A 20,571-nucleotide genomic window follows, 5' to 3' on the forward strand; every position below is an offset into this window, starting at 1 on the left:
ATAAAACTAAATATAAAGGAAACATTAAAGGTGCAACAACTAAACTAAGATAATACAGAAAGGAAGAATTAACTAAACTAAACAGTACAGAAAATAAGGTTCAAACAACAACACCCCCACTCCTGCTGGTTGATTAGCAATTCAACACAATATGTGGGAGATTCCCTTAAGGTTACAGCTGCATTCCTGACAGCTATTTAAGACGAAGGTTAGTCTTAACAGGGGTATCGTTAGTAACACAAATATTCACTTTTGTTAATATTTGATAATCAAAGCATTGTTAAATCAGTCTCGTGTGTGTGTGTGTGTGTGTGTGTGTGTGTGTGTGTATATATATATATATATATATATATATATATATATAAAAATAATATATGTGTATAGTGTGTTTCGGTTCAGAAGGCAATTCTCACTCTTGCGACATAAAGACACTCTTTGTGTCCAGACCACCTATCAAGAATTATCTATTATCAAGACAGCCAAATTTTGATTCTAGCTTCTAAAATCAAAATAATTGCCTTATGAAACTCACATCAAGTTGTATAAATCACATACAAACAAATACTACAGTGTTCATTAACTCAAAGCATGAATTGAAAGCAGTGATACTTTTTTTACATTCCACTTAAAACAAAACATTAATTTTACTTTAAGGTTTGCTTATTCTCGAGTTCTTAAGAGGATTATAACACTACTCGTTGAATGTTTAACGGATTTGTTCTGCTTCCTCCAGCTGTTCCGTGTCTTCAACAATACAGGCGCTCGAAGCTTGCCTGCCGGCAAGGTCAGGTAGGTTCTGGGGTCTGCCTTTCCTCGCGTTTTGTCTGCACTTCAGGGTACGAAAAAAATGTCTTTGCAAAGAGCTAAGAGTCATTAACTATTTAGATATTCCACTGAAACAGCAATTCCTCCATCAGTATGTGCACTCTTCATCCGGTTATGTCTGGGATATTCCACCGCAAACTTCGGCACTGCTAGCTCAATAAATTGAATATACTTCAATTTATGTTGATTTCTTGGCAACTGGCTTTTTGGGGTTAGGCGCCATTGCCGCCTGTAACCCCAAAATGTTGCCTCTCCCTTTAAAAACATGTGTCTGTATTTATGAATGCGGCACGACGTCTGTCTGTAAAAAAACAAAACTGAGAAAACAGCATAGCACATGTTTCAAACTGAAGTGCGAGAAGGATGGTAACAGTGTGATTGAATACACATGTCTGGAAGTCCAGAGGTGCTTTATTAACACCAGAAGAAAATGAAATACAGTAACCCCAGTTTCATGCAACAGGAGTGATGGTGACCAAACCTGTGTGAGTACTGTTGTGTAAAAAATGTACCTTTTTAAAATGAACAGTTGTGTTCAAGAAATTTAGAACAAGAACAACGGAAAACAAATTAAAACAAAAATGTAAATGCACAAGGCTGTGTGCTGCACACGTGCCATTAATAAATGTCCCAAAAACACAAAATACAGAAAAAAATAATAAAGGGATGGACGCAGCAAAAAGATAAGTAAATAAATAAAAGTGAATAGATTACCCGTAACTGAAAGTTTTTTGGGAACTCCAATAAATCAATGTGTTTTTAGGCAGTCAGGTTTTTGGCTGCCTAAATAAAGTTTTCAGTCACCACAGTTTTTTGTCTGTCCTGTTGCATGTTCTTTAGCAGCCACATTTATCCTGTATAACAGATTTGGTTAGTGTGGACCATCGCAAGTTTGATGATGATTTAATTGTGCACCAGCAGGTACTGCAATTCAATACGTTACCAAAATGGAAGCACCAGCCAACTAAGCAGCTATTATAAGCTTGTCTGTTGTCTTGCCTATAGTGACTGTAACAGTGAAATTCATAGGCTATAGAATAAAACATTTAGCGGTAAACATTAAAAAAAAAATTTTCCCCTGACCCCAGTATACTGTATGCCCTTCAGGCCCTGGGACCACAAATGTGGTCATGTCATTGGATTTGCACAAACAAAAAATAAATTGGTACTCCAAAGGGGAAGATTGTCTTTTCATTGTGTTTTACGTTTATTAACCACTGTACATTGTAACAAACAACAGTACTGACTAGCTTACAGAATTAATGTTCTCTTTACTTGCAGGAGTTTCCAAAGGGGAGTGCCGTGTGTGTGTGTGTGTGTGTGTGTGTGTGCTGTGCATCTTTTAAAAACATGACGTCAGAAGCTTATCCAGGGCACGGTTTGAATCACAAATTATATGCAAATCGCAGCATTCCCAAATCCCAGAGCCCTTATTTCCTTAGCTGCTGGTAATTTGCATTCTTGGTCTGAAGGAGTGGAAAACATACCTGCAGAACCATCATTATGTGCTGCCTTAGCTGTGTAAGTGCATTTTACAGTGTTATGCCTACAGTAAAATTTTGCATTACCCTGTAGTAGTACTGCAGCTAGATGACACATTTAAATAGGCCTTTGTCTACTGTATCAGTCTGTTATTCCCACACAGCCTGAAACTTCCACCAACATCTAGGGATATTTACAGTATTCAGGGACCATTACAGAACATGCAATCAGACTTTTTACACTTCTACTTGAAAGAGCTGTAAAAACAGACCAATACAAATATAGCCCCTTTTTACCCCCTTAGTCACACTCCCTACTGACAAAATATCCCTAAATACAGTAGATAATCATCTCCCATTCAACCACAATCTCTATTTTACTGAGCAATCTGTCTCAAGTGAATTGGGCAGCTGTAGTTACTGTACATTTCTAGAACAGATACCAGCCCCAATTCCAGTACTAAAACAGTATACAGGTTTGAAATACATGTAGTGCTATTATATGCATTGTTTGGGGTTAGACATGCCATCCTATACTTGCTGTACTATTATTCATATAATTAGAGACCACTGCACCTATTCCCATAATAATTTCCCCTTAAAGTAATTTACTGTAGTCTCTAAAGGACCACCAATTATAATAAATTATCACACTAGTCTTCAAACAAGCAGTTTTACTTGAAAGCTTCTTTATTCAGATTCTAATCCAAGCCTCTAGATGTGAGACTAATGCATTGACCTGTAACCGCTCCGTTCTACTTGGGCTGAAAGAGCCTTTTTCTGACATTTCCGTCTGTGTGTCTATGGGAATCAGACTCGGACCAAAAGACTGGATGATCTCACAATGTGGCTACCAGCACAGAGTCATTGTGGCTGTAGAAAGAGTTGTCTAAAAGAAGGAAACATAACAGGAAGCAGGAGGAGGAATCGGAATGCAAGCCCAAACCATGACAACCGCAACAAAGTGGGCTGAATGTAAGCTGCATAGCATTTATGCCAGTTACCAACTCAATAGTGGATTAGAGTGGCTGCAAGAGGTCTAAAAAATCATGCAGTTTACCGAATATTTTACCATTGGCCAATATGACAAGTTTATACGCACACGTTTCTGCCCATGACATGCTCTTTTGGGGCTAGACAATAGAAACTATTGTGGGCAGTCTATAGAGCACAGACTGGATAGAAATTGTGACTGTTTATTTCTTATTCTCCAATATAGGAGGGGAGGTTGTATGAATTTGCAAATCCACCGCTTCTACAACTACAGTACTACTAAACTATTTCAGCCACAAATATTTTCAGGGTTATGGAATCTTGTGCTACAAAATCGTACAAAAATCCTGTGCCCAGGGCACGACTGGGCTGTTATTGGGCACATTTGTTTGTTTTTTGACTCATTTCACTTGAACGGCATGGTTTTCTTACCTCACTCCAAGACCAAATGTGTAGCGCCGATTAAAATAAATCAAGAATACTGAATGCAAATGATTGGAATTAGCAGAGTATACAACTTGAAAAATCTCGATCAGGCATGGTATTTTGGAGAGAATTTCTTAGCACTGGAACAACGACCAAAAAAGATACACTACTGCATGCTGTTCTTTTTGGAACATTAGCCTAATGCTGATGCTACCAAATTCATACGCCCTATATGTTTACAAGCTGTTGGACAAAAAGTCACTAGTAGTCAAGATCAGCAGATGCTCACCACATATTTGAATGTCGTGTCATTTTGATTAAGCACCTACTTATTTGTAATTAAATTGCCTTTTATTAGTTTTTTGGGATTCTTCAATTGTCTGAGACTTTTTGCCAAAAAGCCCCACAGCAAGATTGCAACATGTTGAAAACACTGAAGGTCATTTTTTTGTATGTCTTGAGGCAATTTTCTCATGTCCCAGTTTGCGTGGCTTACATAAAAGTAAAACAAACGTGGATGACCAGTGGTAGTGTATACCTGTCCTTTTGTTGGTACCAGAAATTCTGTACAACAACCTTGCCTCACATTATGTTTATCTGGGAGTCTTTTAATGTGAGTGTATTTGAAGCTGGGTTTAGACTAACATTGTAAAGATTTAATCATTTAATCAGGTATAAGAAATCAACCAATCAGTGTTAAGGATCGGTCAAAATTTGTATTCTCTGTATAGATGCTATTCTGTGCATAAGACATATGGCAGAATTCTAAGGTTAAAAAAAAGTTTATTCACTCCACAACAATTTATGTACAGTAATTCCTGCTGAAGCGTATTGTTAAATCTAGGCTGAATTAAATTTGTTCTATCCTCAACATACAATTTTCAGTTATTCAATTTCCGTTTCATAAATAATAGGCCCCAAGAATGTTAATGTTAACTTAAGTAGGCTCAGGTATTACTACATAGCTGGTTTTACTGTGACCTCAGTCCTTGCATTTAATTGCAGTACGTGCAATATTCAATCTTCACGCTGCTCTCCTGCACATTTACCCCCACTCTAATGCTACCTTCATTTACATTTCATGCAGCATTCTTACTGTGGTCCAGGAAAGCAACAGCAGCTGAACAGCACTTTTAATGACAGAGACTGTCAATAGCAGACACCTCGACAAAACATTTGCTATATTTATGAAGCAATTCTGTGCATTTTAAGGATGTTAGTTTTAATATGAACAAACAAATATTTTCTGCAATGGAAAGAACATTAAATACTTACAATAATTCAGAATAGGCTAACAAGGGCTTGTATTGTACAAACACAGAGCAGTGTTTCAAACTAGGCTAAATAAATCTGAAAAATGTGTTCAGATTATTAAAAATGGGCGGGCACTGAGAAGGGCACTGTGGAGCCCAGCCACCTCATGTTAAATCCTTGCACAGCACTTGTTTTTGACACTTCAGCATTTTTTTCTCTTCACCTTTTAAAACCATTGCACACCTCCGTACTTGCACATCAATGCTCCAGTTTAACATAAATAACTTCTACTTGATTTTTGCTAAATATTACAAAAATAAATCTTGAAAGGTGAAGTGTTTAGCATAGGAATGCACATTACAAAATGTTTCACAGATTAAAAAGGGTTGTTCACTTGTGTTAAATTATTGAACATGTCTTTTTCCATGACGCTGTTCCTTAAATCAGCTGTAATATGAAAGTTATAAAATCAATGTTAGTAACATTATAAACACTTGACCTTTAAAAAATAATAAGAATAAAAAAGTACTACATTGTCAAATAAGAGATACCAACTAATGTTTACTAGCACTTAAGTTAGTGCAGGGTCGATTTAAACTATACAGTGGCTTGCAAAAGTATTGACCCCCCCTTGACATTTTTCCTATTTTGTTGCCTTACAACCTGGAATTAAAATGGATTTTTTGGGGGTTTGTATCATTTGATTTACACAACATGCCTACCACTTTGAAGATGCAAAATATTTTTTATTGTGAAACAAACAAGAAATAAGACAAAAAAACAGAAAACTTGAGTGTGCATAAGTATTCACCCCCCCAAAGTCAATACTTTGTAGAGCCACCTTTTGCAGCAATTACAGCTGCAAGTCTCTTGGGGTATGTATCTATAAGCTTGGCACATCTAGCCACTGGGATTTTTGCCTATTCTTCAAGGCAAAACTGCTCCAGCTCCTTCAAGTTGGATGGGTTCCGCTGGTGTACAGCAATCTTTAAGTCATACCACAGATTCTCAATTGGATTGAGGTCTGGGCTTTGACTAGGCCATTCCAAGACATTTAAATGTTTCCCCTTAAACCACTCGAGTGTTGCTTTAGCAGTATGCTTAGGGTCATTGTCCTGCTGGAAGGTGAACCTCCGTCCCAGTCTCAAATCTCTGGAAGACTGAAACAGGTTTCCCTCAAGAATTTCCCTGTATTTAGCACCATCCATCATTCCTTCAATTCTGACCAGTTTCCCAGTCCCTGCCGATGAAAAACATCCCCACAGCATGATGCTGCCACCACCATGCTTCACTGTGGGGATGGTGTTCTCGGGGTGATGAGAGGTGTTGGGTTTGCGACAGACATAGTGTTTTCCTTGATGGCCAAAAAGCTCAGTTGTAGTCTCATCTGACCAGAGTACCTTCTTCCATATGTTTGGGGAGTCTCCCACATGCCTTTGGCGAACACCAAACATGTTTGCTTATTTTTTTCTTTAAGCAATGGCTTTTTTCTGGCCACTCTTCCATAAAGCCCAGCTCTGTGGAGTGTACGGCTTAAAGTGGTCCTATGGACAGATACTCCAATCTCCGCTGTGGAGCTTTGCAGCTCCTTCAGGGTTATCTTTGGTCTCTTTGTTGCCTCTCTGATTAATGCCCTCCTTGCCTGGTCCGTGAGTTTTGGTGGGTGGCCCTCTCTTGCCAGGTTTGTTGTGGTGCCATATTCTTTCCATTTTTTAATAATGGCTTTAATGGTGCTCTGTGGGATGTTCAAAGTTTCGGATATTTTTTTATAACCCAACCCTGATCTGTACTTCTCCATAACTTTGTTCCTGACCTGTTTGGAGAGCTCCTTGGTCTTCATGGTGCCGCTTGCTTGGTGATGCCACTTGCTTAGTGGTGTTGCAGACTCTGGGGCCTTTCAGAACAGGTGTATATATACTGAGATCATGTGACACTTAGATTGCACACAGGTGGACTTTATTTAACTAATTATGTGACTTCTGAAGGCAACTGGTTGCACCAGATCTTTAGAGGCTTAATAGCAAAGGGGGTGAATACATATGCACGCACCACTTTTCCGTTATTTATTTTTTAGAATTTTTTTAAACAAGTTATTTTTCATTTCACTTCACCAATTTGGACTATTTTGTGTATGTCCATTACATGAAATCCAAATAAAAATCAATTTTAATTCCAGGTTGTAAGGCAACAAAATAGGAAAAATGCCAAGGGGGGTCAATACTTTCGCAAGCCACTGTACCTAGAATATGCCTCTGTTAAAAAAAGAGCCATTTTAAAAGTATTGGGTTACAGAAACACTGATAAACTGAAAGTATTTCACACTGGGCACACTGCACTGTAAACTGTAGGCAAAACAATCAGCTGTTTAGTTTAAATAAAATCATCAATGTAGTTAAATGTGCAAGCTTAATTGCAATTTGAATACCCCTACCAAAACGTAAAAGGCTGTATTGCAGTTGCATTTATAAAAGTCTGGGTTAACGATACATCCTCTCTCCAGATGCGTGAAAAAAAGCATGGAACCTGCATTGACTGGCAGCTGCATTGTCGTCATGTTGGGGCAGGTTTCTGTTTTAAGCACTTCACGGGCTGAAACGTTTACGTGAATACTAAATACATGAGTCTTTCGGAAGAGAAAATTGTGAAAATGAATGTGAACGTAATTAAACTGAAAAGCACAACAAAAAGAAGAAAGCAAACAAAAGCAACGGTGCCCTTCTCTGTGCCCACCCACTCTCAACTTTGGCACAATTCTTCACCCAAGCTACTTTCATAATACAAACACGTACCATTCCTACCATCTCCGTGCAGAGCTCACTCTACATTAACAAAGGAAGCCTGCGTGAATCTCTTTACTTTCACTTTACTGCCTCTTTATTCAGAACACAATAACCTTGGATGGGTAACAGAGTGATGTGCCTATTTAAAGTGTGGTTGCTGTATTCAGGTCAATTGTAAATGTCCCAAAATATGTACTTTCCTTTCCAAATTATGGTTTCTGGTTCTTAATATAGTTACCAATGTAATATTGTATTGGTAGATTCATGATTCCTCAAATATCTTGTCAAAGTCCTTCAAAGCATCAGAAATACAGTACTACGAGTGTTATGTAGCAGTCTAGTAGCTCTGAATTGAAGCATTATTTCAGTTCTAAGTGTTTCATTCTCCTAAAAAGCAGTTGTCTTTTTTCTCCCTTGTCCCTGCTGTTGTACAGTAGTGTTTTTCTAGCAGACAGTATTTCTCTTTTGTGTGGTGAGCCATATTGTGTTGATGTTCCTCTTGAGGAATCCATGGCATATGTCTGTAGTGACCAGAAATTATTGTGCAGAATGTTGAAATATGTTCTGCCTGGCACCTGTGGATAAGTACTAAAGTATGTTTTCAGTCTTCGTCAGCACCGTGATTTGTAGGAAGGAAGAAGACCATCCATGGCAAAACGTAGCAAACAGGAGAAAAAATCTAAAAAGTAAAATGTCTGTCTGGATTTAAAATAAGATTAAGCTGTCTGCAGTGGAGAGATACAATGAAACTTACTGTCCAAATGCAAATGATGGTAGAAGTGTAGCTGCTACTGAAACATTGTTTACTGTCCAAGTTCAGATTGTTTCTTCTAATTATCAGGATTGTCTGGGTGCGCAGTATAATCAGGGGACAGTAAGTTGTTAAAGCAGAACAAACACACTTGGGACTTCCCAGGAAGCCAGCTTCACCCAGGCCGTAAAATAAGACTGCATTCAATTTGAAGGTAGTAGTGCTTGTTTGTATAGTTTTAAGTAGGTTTTATCCAAGAGTTGTAGTATTTTGATAAAATGAGCATGGAATGACTTGATGCTTTGAATGTTATCATTTTGTTTCAAAAAGAACAACAGAAGAATTATTGGGTTTATAAATGTTATAATGTGGGTACTAATCAAATTCTTGAAATAATGTACCCTTACATATAAATAACAGGTGGCAAGCACTGGAAATGAATAATTTAATTTTGAGCATGCTTGTTTTGCTTGATGCTCAAAGGACATCCAGTACATGTACTGTAAAGCTACAGATTTGATATACTTTTATTGCCATTTTTATAGTTGCACACATTTAGTGTGTCAGGTGTTTATGGATACATTATCTTCATTCAAGGTTGAAAAACCTAAAATTTGTGAATTTCCGCTTTTGGTTTCTAATAAAATGTATTTGCATTGAAGAATCAACTAAAGGAGCAAACTGTTGTTTAACCTATTATGCTTTATACAGTACTATGGCTTAGAAACATGCTGCTTCCAGATTGGCTGCTGACATCCCACATGGTTAAAATATACTATAACAACCAATGGTGTGTCATTTCATTCCTAGTTCAATATTCATAACATACTTGCAAGCTTGGTTTGTATCGAGATCATTATTATATCTGTAAATGTATTGTGTTTTTAGTTACTTGCGACCACTGGGAGTTTCTGTGGTTTGGAAGAGCTAGCTATTTATTTATTTATTTATTTATTTGTAAATTTGTTTTATAACATTTTAAGCCGTTTGTTTATTTAAAATTAATTTCATTTTTCGTTCACACACATCTTGTTTTTTATATTTTGTCCATCTGACTTTAGCTGCATTAGCTAACAATACTCTCCCGTTTCGTGGTAGAGAGCAGTAACATTGTTTTACTTAACGCCCCCAGAATCTCTTTATCTGGGATAAGTAGGTTGGATAGAAATGTGGGGGGAATAAACATCACTGTATCACTCTTTTTGGCTTTAAATCCAATTAATCTTTATTTTATATAGTGCCTTTCATAGTGGACCACCATCACAAAGCGCTTTACAAGATGCAGGAAGAAGAAAATCCATAATACTTTAAATACAGAGAAATGCATAATACATGATATATAATTTGTAAAAAATGCATAATAGTTGAAAATGCATAAGAGTTGATTTAAAGCGAGCGACGATGGGAGCATCATGCACCAAAGCAGGATGAGAGTTCCAAAGTCTGAGCCATTAAGCTAAACGAGCATTCTCCCAAGTGTGGTGCACTTTTGCATGGGGATAACAAACAGGCCAGATTCGGAGGACCTCAGCTTGCGGGCAGGAACATAGCGGGTCAGCAGGTTGAGGAGGTACTCCAGACCTGTGTGATGAAGGGCATTGTTGGTGAGCAGGAGAGTTTTGAAAATTAGTCTGGGAGGGAAAGGTAGGGACGGACTTTGGAGATGTTTTGAAGATGGTAGAAGGAAGATTTGGTCATGGAGGAGATGTGGGCATCAAAGGAGAGGTTGCTGTCAAGAAGAACACCAAGGCAGAAAGCAGCAGGTTCAGGGCAGGGAGTGTTAGATCCTATTAGGAGTTCAGATTTGGTATTGTTCAGCTGAAGAAAACTGGCAAACATCCAGGCCTCTGTTTTGAATGCAAGCAGAGAGCCGGACCATGGCAGAGGCGCTACCAGGGTTGAGTTTTAAGTAGAGCTGGGTGTCGTCAGCATAGGAGTGAAACGTGAGGCGAATGAGGTGACACAAGGGAAGAATGTAGATATTGAAGATAATGGGCCCAAGAACAGATCCTTGGGAGACACCACAAGTGACTGGGTTTGCAACACCACTGTGTCCAGCATAGAAAACAGACTGCATGTGTCCGGATAGCTAAGAGGACATCCAGGAGGGGGACAGGTTCCAGAGATCCCAGCATACTTCTGAAGGTGGTTAAGGAGAACAAGCACAGAGGGAGCACCAGCATCAGCATTGAGCAGGAGGTCATTCACAATCCAAAGCAGTTTCAATACTGTGATGCAGCCGGAAACCAGACTTGTCCGTGAGGCGTTTCATCAGCTGACTGGCTACAGCCCTTTCGAGAGTTTTTGAGCTTGGGGCCGTATACTTCACACTAAATTTGTATCAACCTTATAATTCAACACGCCTCAAATACAGTTTGGATAACTTAATTCCTTTAGTTTTTATTTATTTATTTATTTCAATTTAAGTGCAGGCTGCTTACCTAAGCAAGCAACGATTCTAAAAAATAAACTACAATCTACTTACCTATTTCAACGCAGATTACACTTGCCTATTTCAAAGCAGATATCACACGTGATTGCAGATTGTACTCACAAAACAAATGACTGTCCGAACACTGTCTGAACAATTCCTAGCTAAAAAACTTGGAAATGAAAAACAGAGTATGGTAAGTCAGTTTCCTAATGACTCGGGTGCTATGGTGTCAACATTCAATTGACTGGAAACGAAAGGATACCTGCAAAGATAATTTAATACCAAAAATCCTTCTGAACAATTGCATCGAGTAAGAGCAGTACAAACCACAATTGCAGTTAACATGAAATCTGCAGATGGGAATTTGCTGAAGATTTAGTTGCGGTGTGTGCTGAGCCTGATATCCCACTGGAAAATGTCAGTATACGGTATCATTGCAGAATGTTTTGTTGTCGGTCACATCATAATTTTTGCCATTGCAATTCAATTCTCAGTAAAGGTTTTGCACATATTATCAGTTTATCAAACAATTTTGATTTAAAACAGAAACACTGAATTACATTTTTTTTTAACAGAAAAAAAAATACAAAGAAAAAAATTCTGTAGCCATTTAAAGTCAAGTTCATTTAACTATCTTCAATTGTATCACCTCAGCAGGAAGGTTGGGGTGATTTTAATGGTCACTCCTCAGTTTTTAAGTATACTTTCTTAAATAATCAATAAGCTTTTTATAAAAATAATTATTTCCTTAATTTCTGGAAAAAACCTAATTTTAAACACATCATCCCTGTAACTGGCATTTAATGTACTAATAAAAATATTGTTAAAGTACCAAGTACCGAGGTTCAGTCCCAGCGTAAATTAATGGGTTTTAAAATTGTAAAATAATGCACTACTAACATCCACAGTATTGTGCTGAGGTCTATTTTTTATTTATTTACTTATTTATTTATTTTACTTGAAACTGAACACACAGGTTAGGATAAAAAATGTTGTTTTAAAAGCTTGCATTGGTTTTCAGAAGACTGAGTGTTATTGCATGATTAACCTCCTTATAGGATTAATGTAGGCCTATGTGCTGTAATAGGGTGAGCCGCAGGGCACTGAACATCCATAATCGGGCTTCCTGTGACATTAAAGTGGTTTAAAATAAAGAAATGTTTTCAGTTAATGCCTCATTATCCATTTCTCTACTGTCTACTTCACTTTAGTATCATGTGGTAGCTCTTTCCCTTGATTTTAAAAGATTGACAGTCATCCAGAAGTTTGATGCGAATACTTACAGTATTTTTTCTAGGGGAATGAAGTAACAAATCAAAGCTTTTCCACTGTTCTCCCCCAAAACTTAAGCTTCATACCATTACAGTTGGACTTAGACAGATCTATAGGGTAGTAAAGTTGTGATGATGTTACAAAAATAAAATATGTAGATGATCTTATTTGTTTGGCTATGCTGATTACATCCATTACACCTTGCTGCAATAAGATAATGCATGTTTAGTTCACAAGTGTTAGGGGCTTCAAAGGGGGGAAGCTTGCAAAAAGAGTGCTAATCGAAGCTTTAAAATCCATTTTCTTATGTTTTATGGACTACTGTACCGCTAGCAACATCATCACTGGTCTCCTTTTACTGGTGCTGAAGATCTTTTTATTGTTTGCTTGGTGGACAGCAGATAGACTGAACTAAACTGTTTCCTCTTGTGCTGTAGGGCAGTTTCACTGCAATGGTGGAACTACTATTTATTACTGACATTTTAAATAAAACCTTTTTGTGCATTGTGACATTCGCTAATGTACAGTAATGTGAAGAACCCATCCATATTCTAGTAATCAAAACAATTTTACAGTAATTAAAGTGGATATACTTTAAAAGTGCATATTCCCCTCGATGGTGATATGTAACAGTGTAGATTGTTTTTGTCACCACCAGTTGTGAAATTCTATCAGTCAATCAGGTGAGCTGTACTTACTGTAGGTCTTTTCCACTGCTACACTGCACTATTTTCAGTCTCTGTCATTTGAATTGGATTAAGATGATGCATCCATGATACAGCACATCCCAAAGGATGACAATTTGACAATTATGTTTAACAAAAATGGTTTATTATTACACTGTGTGTGTGTGTGTATATATATATATATATATATATATATATATATATATATATATATATATATATATATATATATATATATATATATATATATATAATATTTTAGATGATGTCAAATTACGATAAGTCTTAATAAATGGCTGATTCAGAGACTGTCATCTAATATCTAAGGAAATGTTTCTGAAAAGAAAATTTACTGTGTTTAAGGACATGTCACTAGGAGTTACAAGTAGAGGTGACATTCAGAACATGATTGCCTTTAGGAAATGGCATGGCCTTGTGAGATTGTGTTACATCTCAACATTACAAGATCTGAAAAGCTTCCATTTTATATAAAGACATTTTAGGGACCGACTGACTTTAGCAGTACATTTGCAAGGTTTTCACAGGGGACCATTTTGACACGGGCTAGTCAGATTCCCTGTGGACCTTAGTATTCCTCATTTTTTAACAATTGAATTCTAAATATAATATTAAAACTGGTAATGTTCCTCATATTCAACTAGTTGCAGACCCAGTATTATTGATGGTTTTGAGTATTGAGTTTATTGCTTGTGGTTTTTTTTTTTTTTTTTTTTTTTTCTTGGTCATTGTGACAGGAAATGGCTGAGCGGTGACGTCAGGCCAGAATGATTAAGCACACACAGGTCAGGTAACTGCAGTTCAGAAAGATGTAGCGCGCGCCGTTTATTAAACACAAAAATAAATAAAATATTTTAACAAAACAAACACTGCTCACAGAGCACAGAAAATAAAAATAGAAAATAACAAAATTTAAAATTAGCAACTGGCAGAGGACGGGCTGCCAATCTCATCTCTGCCAGAACACATCTAAATAAAAACAAAACAAACGCGGCTACGCCATCATATTTGAATACACTAAATAAATACAAAAATAATAACCATAAATACAAATACAAATGTCATAAATACAATAAATGAATCATAAAACAAATGCAAAATAACACAGGGGCGGGGTGGGAAACCCCGTTCTAAAAATAAACAAACAATATTCAAACAGTAGGGCTTTCCTACCGCCCTGCTACAGTCATACGGAAACATTATTTTCTGGGATGTAAATATATTAAACGGGCATGGGCAGTTTTCTGACTGCTTTTCTCCAACTGAGCTCAATGTTACAGTAGACTGAACCTTACTGTTTCCAAACTATATGCCCACTTGTGTTTTTTTTTTTTTTACTGTAGCATTCAGATTCCAAATGTACATACCACACAAAGCCACCGTTCCCGGTAGGTACTGTAGCAGTGACCTTGTTATGAGCACTGTTTTGATGGCTTTTCATTTTAACGAGAGACCATGCCCTAACTTTCCTGTCCACGTTTAAAATGACAGACTTTAACGTTTATTCTGTCTGCTTTCAAAGTATGGGTTTTAAATCATTCATGTCATGGAGCTTGGAAGTCTGTTGGGTATTTTGGTAAGCCACTGTAACCAAGCAGCCATGCTTCTCTTTTATTTATTTATTTTTTTTCCAATGCTTTTATATTCCAACAGTGCTGTTGTACATACAGTAGTTGTCCTAACTAAATGAAAATTATCCCAAAAAAAGATTGAAGAAGGAAGTTCCTTTTACAAAAAATGTGGACACAGTGGGGTTTATTCAAATGATATACTAAATAATGATGGAACTGATGTTTTTATCTGAGTAAAATAGGTGATTTTTCCATATGTCTGCATACAAAAATAAGCCGTGCACTATTTTCACAATTAGGCCGACCTTGATTTTCATACTTTTATTTTCACTTATTGCCATAGAACTTCCTTCTTCCTGTGTTGCAGTCAACGGTACCCCACCTGCATCTTAACAGGTCCTATTATCGAAGGTAAATGGAGTTATTCTTCTGTCATCAAGACAGATATAAACAGCAACATAACTTATTGGTATAGATATGGTGTTACCCCATCTACACAGACTTTTTGTACACATATTGCAGTAAACAGTGTTTGAGATTTTTCTTGTTGATATTATTATGGAATTACCCTAAAGTATACAGCTATGGTCAAAAGTTTTGCATTGCGTAGAATTTTAGGATTGAGACAATTAAAAAACAAAATAATATTTGCATTTTAATTTAACATTGTTTAATCAAATAAACTACAAAATGATATTGCAAAAGTCTAATGGAAGCCATACAGGAGTAGTACAGTATTTAATGTTAGATTTTGAAATGTGACATTTTTCAATTTTGTTGTTTTCCATATACTTAACGAAAAACTGACAAAGTAGTATGCAATTCAATATGTTAACATTATTCAGCAGATTTCATTCGACCCTTTATGAAGCTAAATTTGTTGGTTTCATAGGGTGATGCAAAACTTTTGGCCACAGCTGTACATAAAGTTATTTTGCATGTGCTGCACTGATGGCAGAAATGTTTTCCTTTCCTTATGTATCTGATAATGTTCTGTCAAAACAAAGCTACAACATTCTGACACTGGAGGATATTCTTGTAAAAATGAGTCATGTACATGACACTAACATTTACTTTCTTCTTCTTAGTCACTTTCTGTGGCACAGTGTCTAACAGGGCATAGAATCAGTTTATTTTTGTCAAAATATATTTATATTTAATAGTAACATCTACTATAAATCTTCTGTCAAATACAGAATGTGGGACTGTGTTGTGATATACAGCAAAAGGGTGTGGTTGTATTGGTGCACAGGGTTTGGTTTTTGAGGCTAGTCATTTTGCCTTGGACAGTCAAAAATATGGAAGGACAAGTGCTTCCAAAACACTCGGTGGTCCGAGTGCGTCATAAATATATTTCAACAGTGTCTTGTATAACGAAAGTCTTAAATATTCAGTAAGAATGCTGACACTTCCTGTATCGAAGCGTGCCGGCATCTATGCAGTAGCTGTAGCTAAAGATCATAAACGCTGGGAACCCGCGAACGCCACTTCTATACAGCGACATGCCTCTTGTGTTTTACCAATCAACTTGCAGTTTGTCGGCTGTGTGAGGTACTATTCTGGGGTGTAAATTGCACCCTGCTGGCATTTTGTCGTTGTGGGATGAATTGTAATAGTTTAGCATGTTTTGCATTTATTTGGCTTTCTCTAAATCAAAGTCAATCTTGAAAACAGACTTCTAAAATGCAGGTTTTAGGAATGTGTGACCTCTAAATAAGACCATTTAGTAAATCCACCCCTCAGTGAATGTTGACTTAAAAATGTGTATACATCTCATATGCTGTTGATTTACCAGTGTTTTGCTAAATTCTCTTCTGGCAGAATGATATAACTATCAAAATACTAGGGTTGGACATGTTCAGCTATCGATTTATTGTCTGTAAATTATTATTATTATTATTATTATTATTCTTGTAATTTATCAAATGTATACTTGAGCAGATATCATGACAACTGCCAGTCTAAGTCACCTTCTCGTTCTTGTCCCTCTCTGACTGATCTTTGTTCCCTGCTCCGGAGCCATAAGCCCACCACGTGTGCTGTGGACTCCCTCCCCACTCACCACTTTCAGGCTGCTGCCCGTGCTCTACTCGCTTTCATTTCCTCTCTTCTCAACACCTCTCTGCTCCCTGGCTGTTTCCCCTCTGCCTTCAAACAGGCCTGCATCACCCCATCTTAAAAAAATTAATAAAAAAAAACATGTCCCTTGATCCCTCATTCCTCCAGAACTACCATCCTTTCTTCCTTTCCTCTCTAAAATCCTTGAGCGAGCTGTACATCCGCCGCCACCTGTTTTCTCTACACCCACTCACTGGGTCCACTCATCTCCTCCCATGGCTTCTCGTATCATTTCTACGCAGATGATGTCCAGATTTTCCTCTTCCTCTTCCTCTGCCACCACTGATCTCTATTATTCCTCTTGAATCCAGCATCCTGTCTACATCCTCATCTACCAAGAATTTCGGTGTCACTCTCGATCTTCTGTTTCCATAGATAGTTCAGAGTGACAGATTAACAAGGCAGTTTCAGGAGGTAAGAAGCTTTTGGGCCTGTAGCTATACTGTAACTATCTTGGGGGAATATAAACAAACTGTAGCCAACAGAGTTTTTCTTCAAGTAAGTGCACAAAAGGGTGCAGATGTATAGAAACTAAACATTTATATATATATATATATATATATATATATATATATATATATATATATATATATATATATATAAAAATAAAATCAGTAGAAAAGTGTATGCCTTTTTGACTTGGAAATCGACAAGTTCACTGTGTTAAACCTGCTGATTGTAAATTGCCTTGTATAATTAACACTTTGAAGGATTCAGACGTATGTGTGTAACATTTATACTATTCAGCAGTGTTGTGACATTTTAATGAGCATTTGGGATTGTTGTCCCAAGCTGAAAATAGTTGTCATAGTAGGGGTTCAAACAGTATTTTGGCCTGTTGCACTGGCAAGGGCCTTAGGGCTGACAGTAATTTTGTTCCTGATCTGACAGGACAAAGAAACCTTCAGGGTCCTGCAAATGGTCACTGGCAATAAGAATTACAACAAAATATGTCCCCTGGAATGGTTGTCGAAGCATGTTGGTGCACATGAAAGTTTGGCAAAGCTGGCACTTAAATACTTGGTGACAATGGTGCCAAACAAAAAACTTCTCACTTTTCGGGTTAGATTTTAAACTAGAAGCGAGCAGCATTATAAAAGCCTCAATGAGATATATAGTATCAACGATGCTTTGATGCGATGCACTTGCTGTGAAAGGACCTTTACTGAACACATCAATGTCTGCCCACTTTTCAGTAATTTGTAATGGCAGCTTTGTACATATTTTAAGTGTTTTTCTTCATTGCTGCATTGACATCTGTACCTTTTGTACCTTGAACACTGTTTGTTGTGTTACATTTGCTAGGCTTTTACTTTATTTTTATGGTCAAAACAAGTACTGTATGAGTGGCTTAAGTACTCTCTTCCTGTGCTTTCCTTAATTCACTTTGCCCCTTAAATTGCTGAAGAGCAATTTTAAAATGTCTACTGTCCCTTCTGACTGTCGCATTGATGAACAGCAATCCCACATTTCATTTTTTATTTATTTTGTTTAACTTAATGTTTGTACATTTAAATTGTGACCTTATAGTCATTTGTGGTAATGCTAAAATACTAAAAACAATATTTGGATACTACAGTACATCCTGCCAACCCAAACTGGATTATTTCTTCCAACATCTGACATTGATTGTCAAGTGGCCCGATTTACATTTATATCCCCCAGAGTTGTGGTTTTATTACAGCATAGCATAGTAGTGACTGCACAGAGGCTGCTTTAGCATGCAGTAACAGGAATGTTTAGGTATTTTTGAGCCTTAGAAATTCCAACATTGACCAACGTTGGTGTATCACAGTCAGAGCTGGAGCAGGTCCTACAGGCCCTGTACTTGAATAATTTCAGATCTGAGTTCAAGAAAAAGAAAACATTTGACATCCATTTTACTGTAAAATGCTAGTCTTCTCAGTTGATGTCTACCCAAACTAAATTAGCCAAATTCTACTGAATTTTAGTTGAGCCCTCTGATTAGGTGAAGCTCATGTCTTTCTTTGAGTGTGACGTCAGTAGCACGGCTCGGCTCTGCAGTGTTAAAACAACCCAAACTCGGTACGGCCCCAGCGCGGCTCGGTTGTACAGTGGAAAAGATGCAAGCTGCTATAATGAAAATGTGCTTTGCAGTCATTGTTTGTTAGGTCAGGATTTACAGATTTTGATATGACACAGCTGACTATCTATTTATTTTTCTTCGGTGTTCAGGATTTGGAATACCCTGACGGATAATTACGGCAATGTGATGCCCGTGGATTGGAAAACTTCTCATACCCGATCCCTCCACCTACCGACATTGAACCTGATGGAGAAAGGGGTACGTTCTAATTTTTAATAGCATTAACTGTGGCCTCCAGTAAAATAATTGGTGTTAAGGTACCAAGTTTTTGCATAGTATTCAGGATGGTACTATGGTCAGATTGTTACTGTTGAATTACAATCTGTGTGGACTATGCATTGTACAAAGACTACCTGGGCTAAGCCAGACTCAAACATAGCATTGCATAATAGGCAATAACACTGAACCAATAATATGTAATAAATCACACCTACAGTATACAGTAACATTGTTCGTTCTGCATCATTTGTTTTAGCAGTCTCTCCCGACCCCACCCCCCGCTCCCTAATGTATTCACAGGGTTTTATTTTAAAGAGACCTCCGCTTTTACAGAAGACTGTGTTGTGTTTTATTTATTTATTTTTTGTTTTTTGTTTTTAAACATTTTTTCCTTTGTGTTTTCAACCCTGGTTTTAATATATGGAGGGGGGGGGGGGGGTGGATAAGCCCAGGAAATGTATTCAAAGATAAAAATGAAAAGCACTAATAATACATGGACTGTCTCAAAGTCTGCCTTGGAGAGTGAAATGGAAATTATGTCCAAACATTGTAGTTTGGTTGGGATTTTAAAATTTGGTCTTAGCCAATCCAGTCTCTTGGTTTGTCCAAGCCTTTTTTATTATAGCCAGTGAAGACTGCAGGTTCAGTTGCAGGTGAGTCCTCAAGGCAACAGCTTGCAAATCAGAGGAAACATTTATAGGAGCCTGTGACAGGGATGGCTAAGTGGTGACGTCAGGGCAGAGCAGGAACTGAAAACACACAGGCAGTACTTGGGTGCAAAGCGCACTGTAGCGCTGTGTTTATTTTAACAAAAATAAATATAATATTTGAACAAAACGTTTGCTTACAGAGCAAAAATAAAAAGTTGAAATAAAACCAAATCTGGAACACAAAATCCAATTAACTGTTTCCTTTTACTTGTAATCCTCTGCTCTCACACACGTTCCTCCTCTTTGAACACCCCTCCTGAACAGGGAGAGCTGTAGGTTTTTATATTGGTGACCATCTTCCGATTAGCAACAAATTTAATCAATTAATTAAATCAGGAGATGGTCACCTTCTGCACAGGGTTTTAGCTTGCTTGGCCCCATTTTATATGTGCAGGGCTTTTCTACCTCTGCATGAATCTTTATTTCTGTGCAATATTTTTATGCTTACAAATGTTAGTTTGTTTCTTTACTGTGTGTTTCTAGCGGCATGGGGTCTTCACCACCAAATTGGAAACCCCAACTGAAAAAGGTAGATGAAATGTTCATTTAACATGGTGGCAAAGTGGTTAAGTGGATACAGGTGCAGGAGTGATGCAGTGCGCGATTAAACAGACAAGAGAGTTATAATCTAGTTGGAAAAGGATTTTATTATATCTAGGTCTGGTGACCAAATAATAGGACATTGTAAATAACAATGGGTTGCAGTCCCAAACAGTGAGCACACAAATATCTGCCCCACAATAATACCAACACAGTCACCAGTCCTGGGTGTGTGCAGTAGGCTCGTGGTGGGTTATACAGTTTATTAGTGACCGTAGTGCAGTGCTGTTCCGGCATTTGGCGACAGCTCTGTAATCATGGTAGCCATCTGGTAATTTATAAACAAGACAAATTACAAACAAACAAACAAAACCAAAGTGAAGGAA

The 20,571-nt window shown here is 37.4% G+C and overlaps 1 protein-coding gene across 2 annotated transcripts in view; it reads left to right on the forward strand.

The window, feature by feature from the left end:
- LOC121317175 (fasciculation and elongation protein zeta-2-like) overlaps positions 1-20,571 on the forward strand; it is a 91,022-nt gene that overhangs the window by 18,866 nt on the left and 51,585 nt on the right. For both annotated transcript variants that reach the window (XM_041252827.1, XM_041252828.1), the window contains exon 2: positions 18,806-18,914. In XM_041252827.1, coding sequence (XP_041108761.1) covers positions 18,806-18,914 — 109 coding nt within the window. The remainder of the gene's footprint in view (positions 1-18,805; positions 18,915-20,571) is intronic.

This window comes from Polyodon spathula, chromosome 6 (assembly GCF_017654505.1).
Source record: "Polyodon spathula isolate WHYD16114869_AA chromosome 6, ASM1765450v1, whole genome shotgun sequence".
Classification (NCBI taxonomy): domain Eukaryota; kingdom Metazoa; phylum Chordata; class Actinopteri; order Acipenseriformes; family Polyodontidae; genus Polyodon; species Polyodon spathula.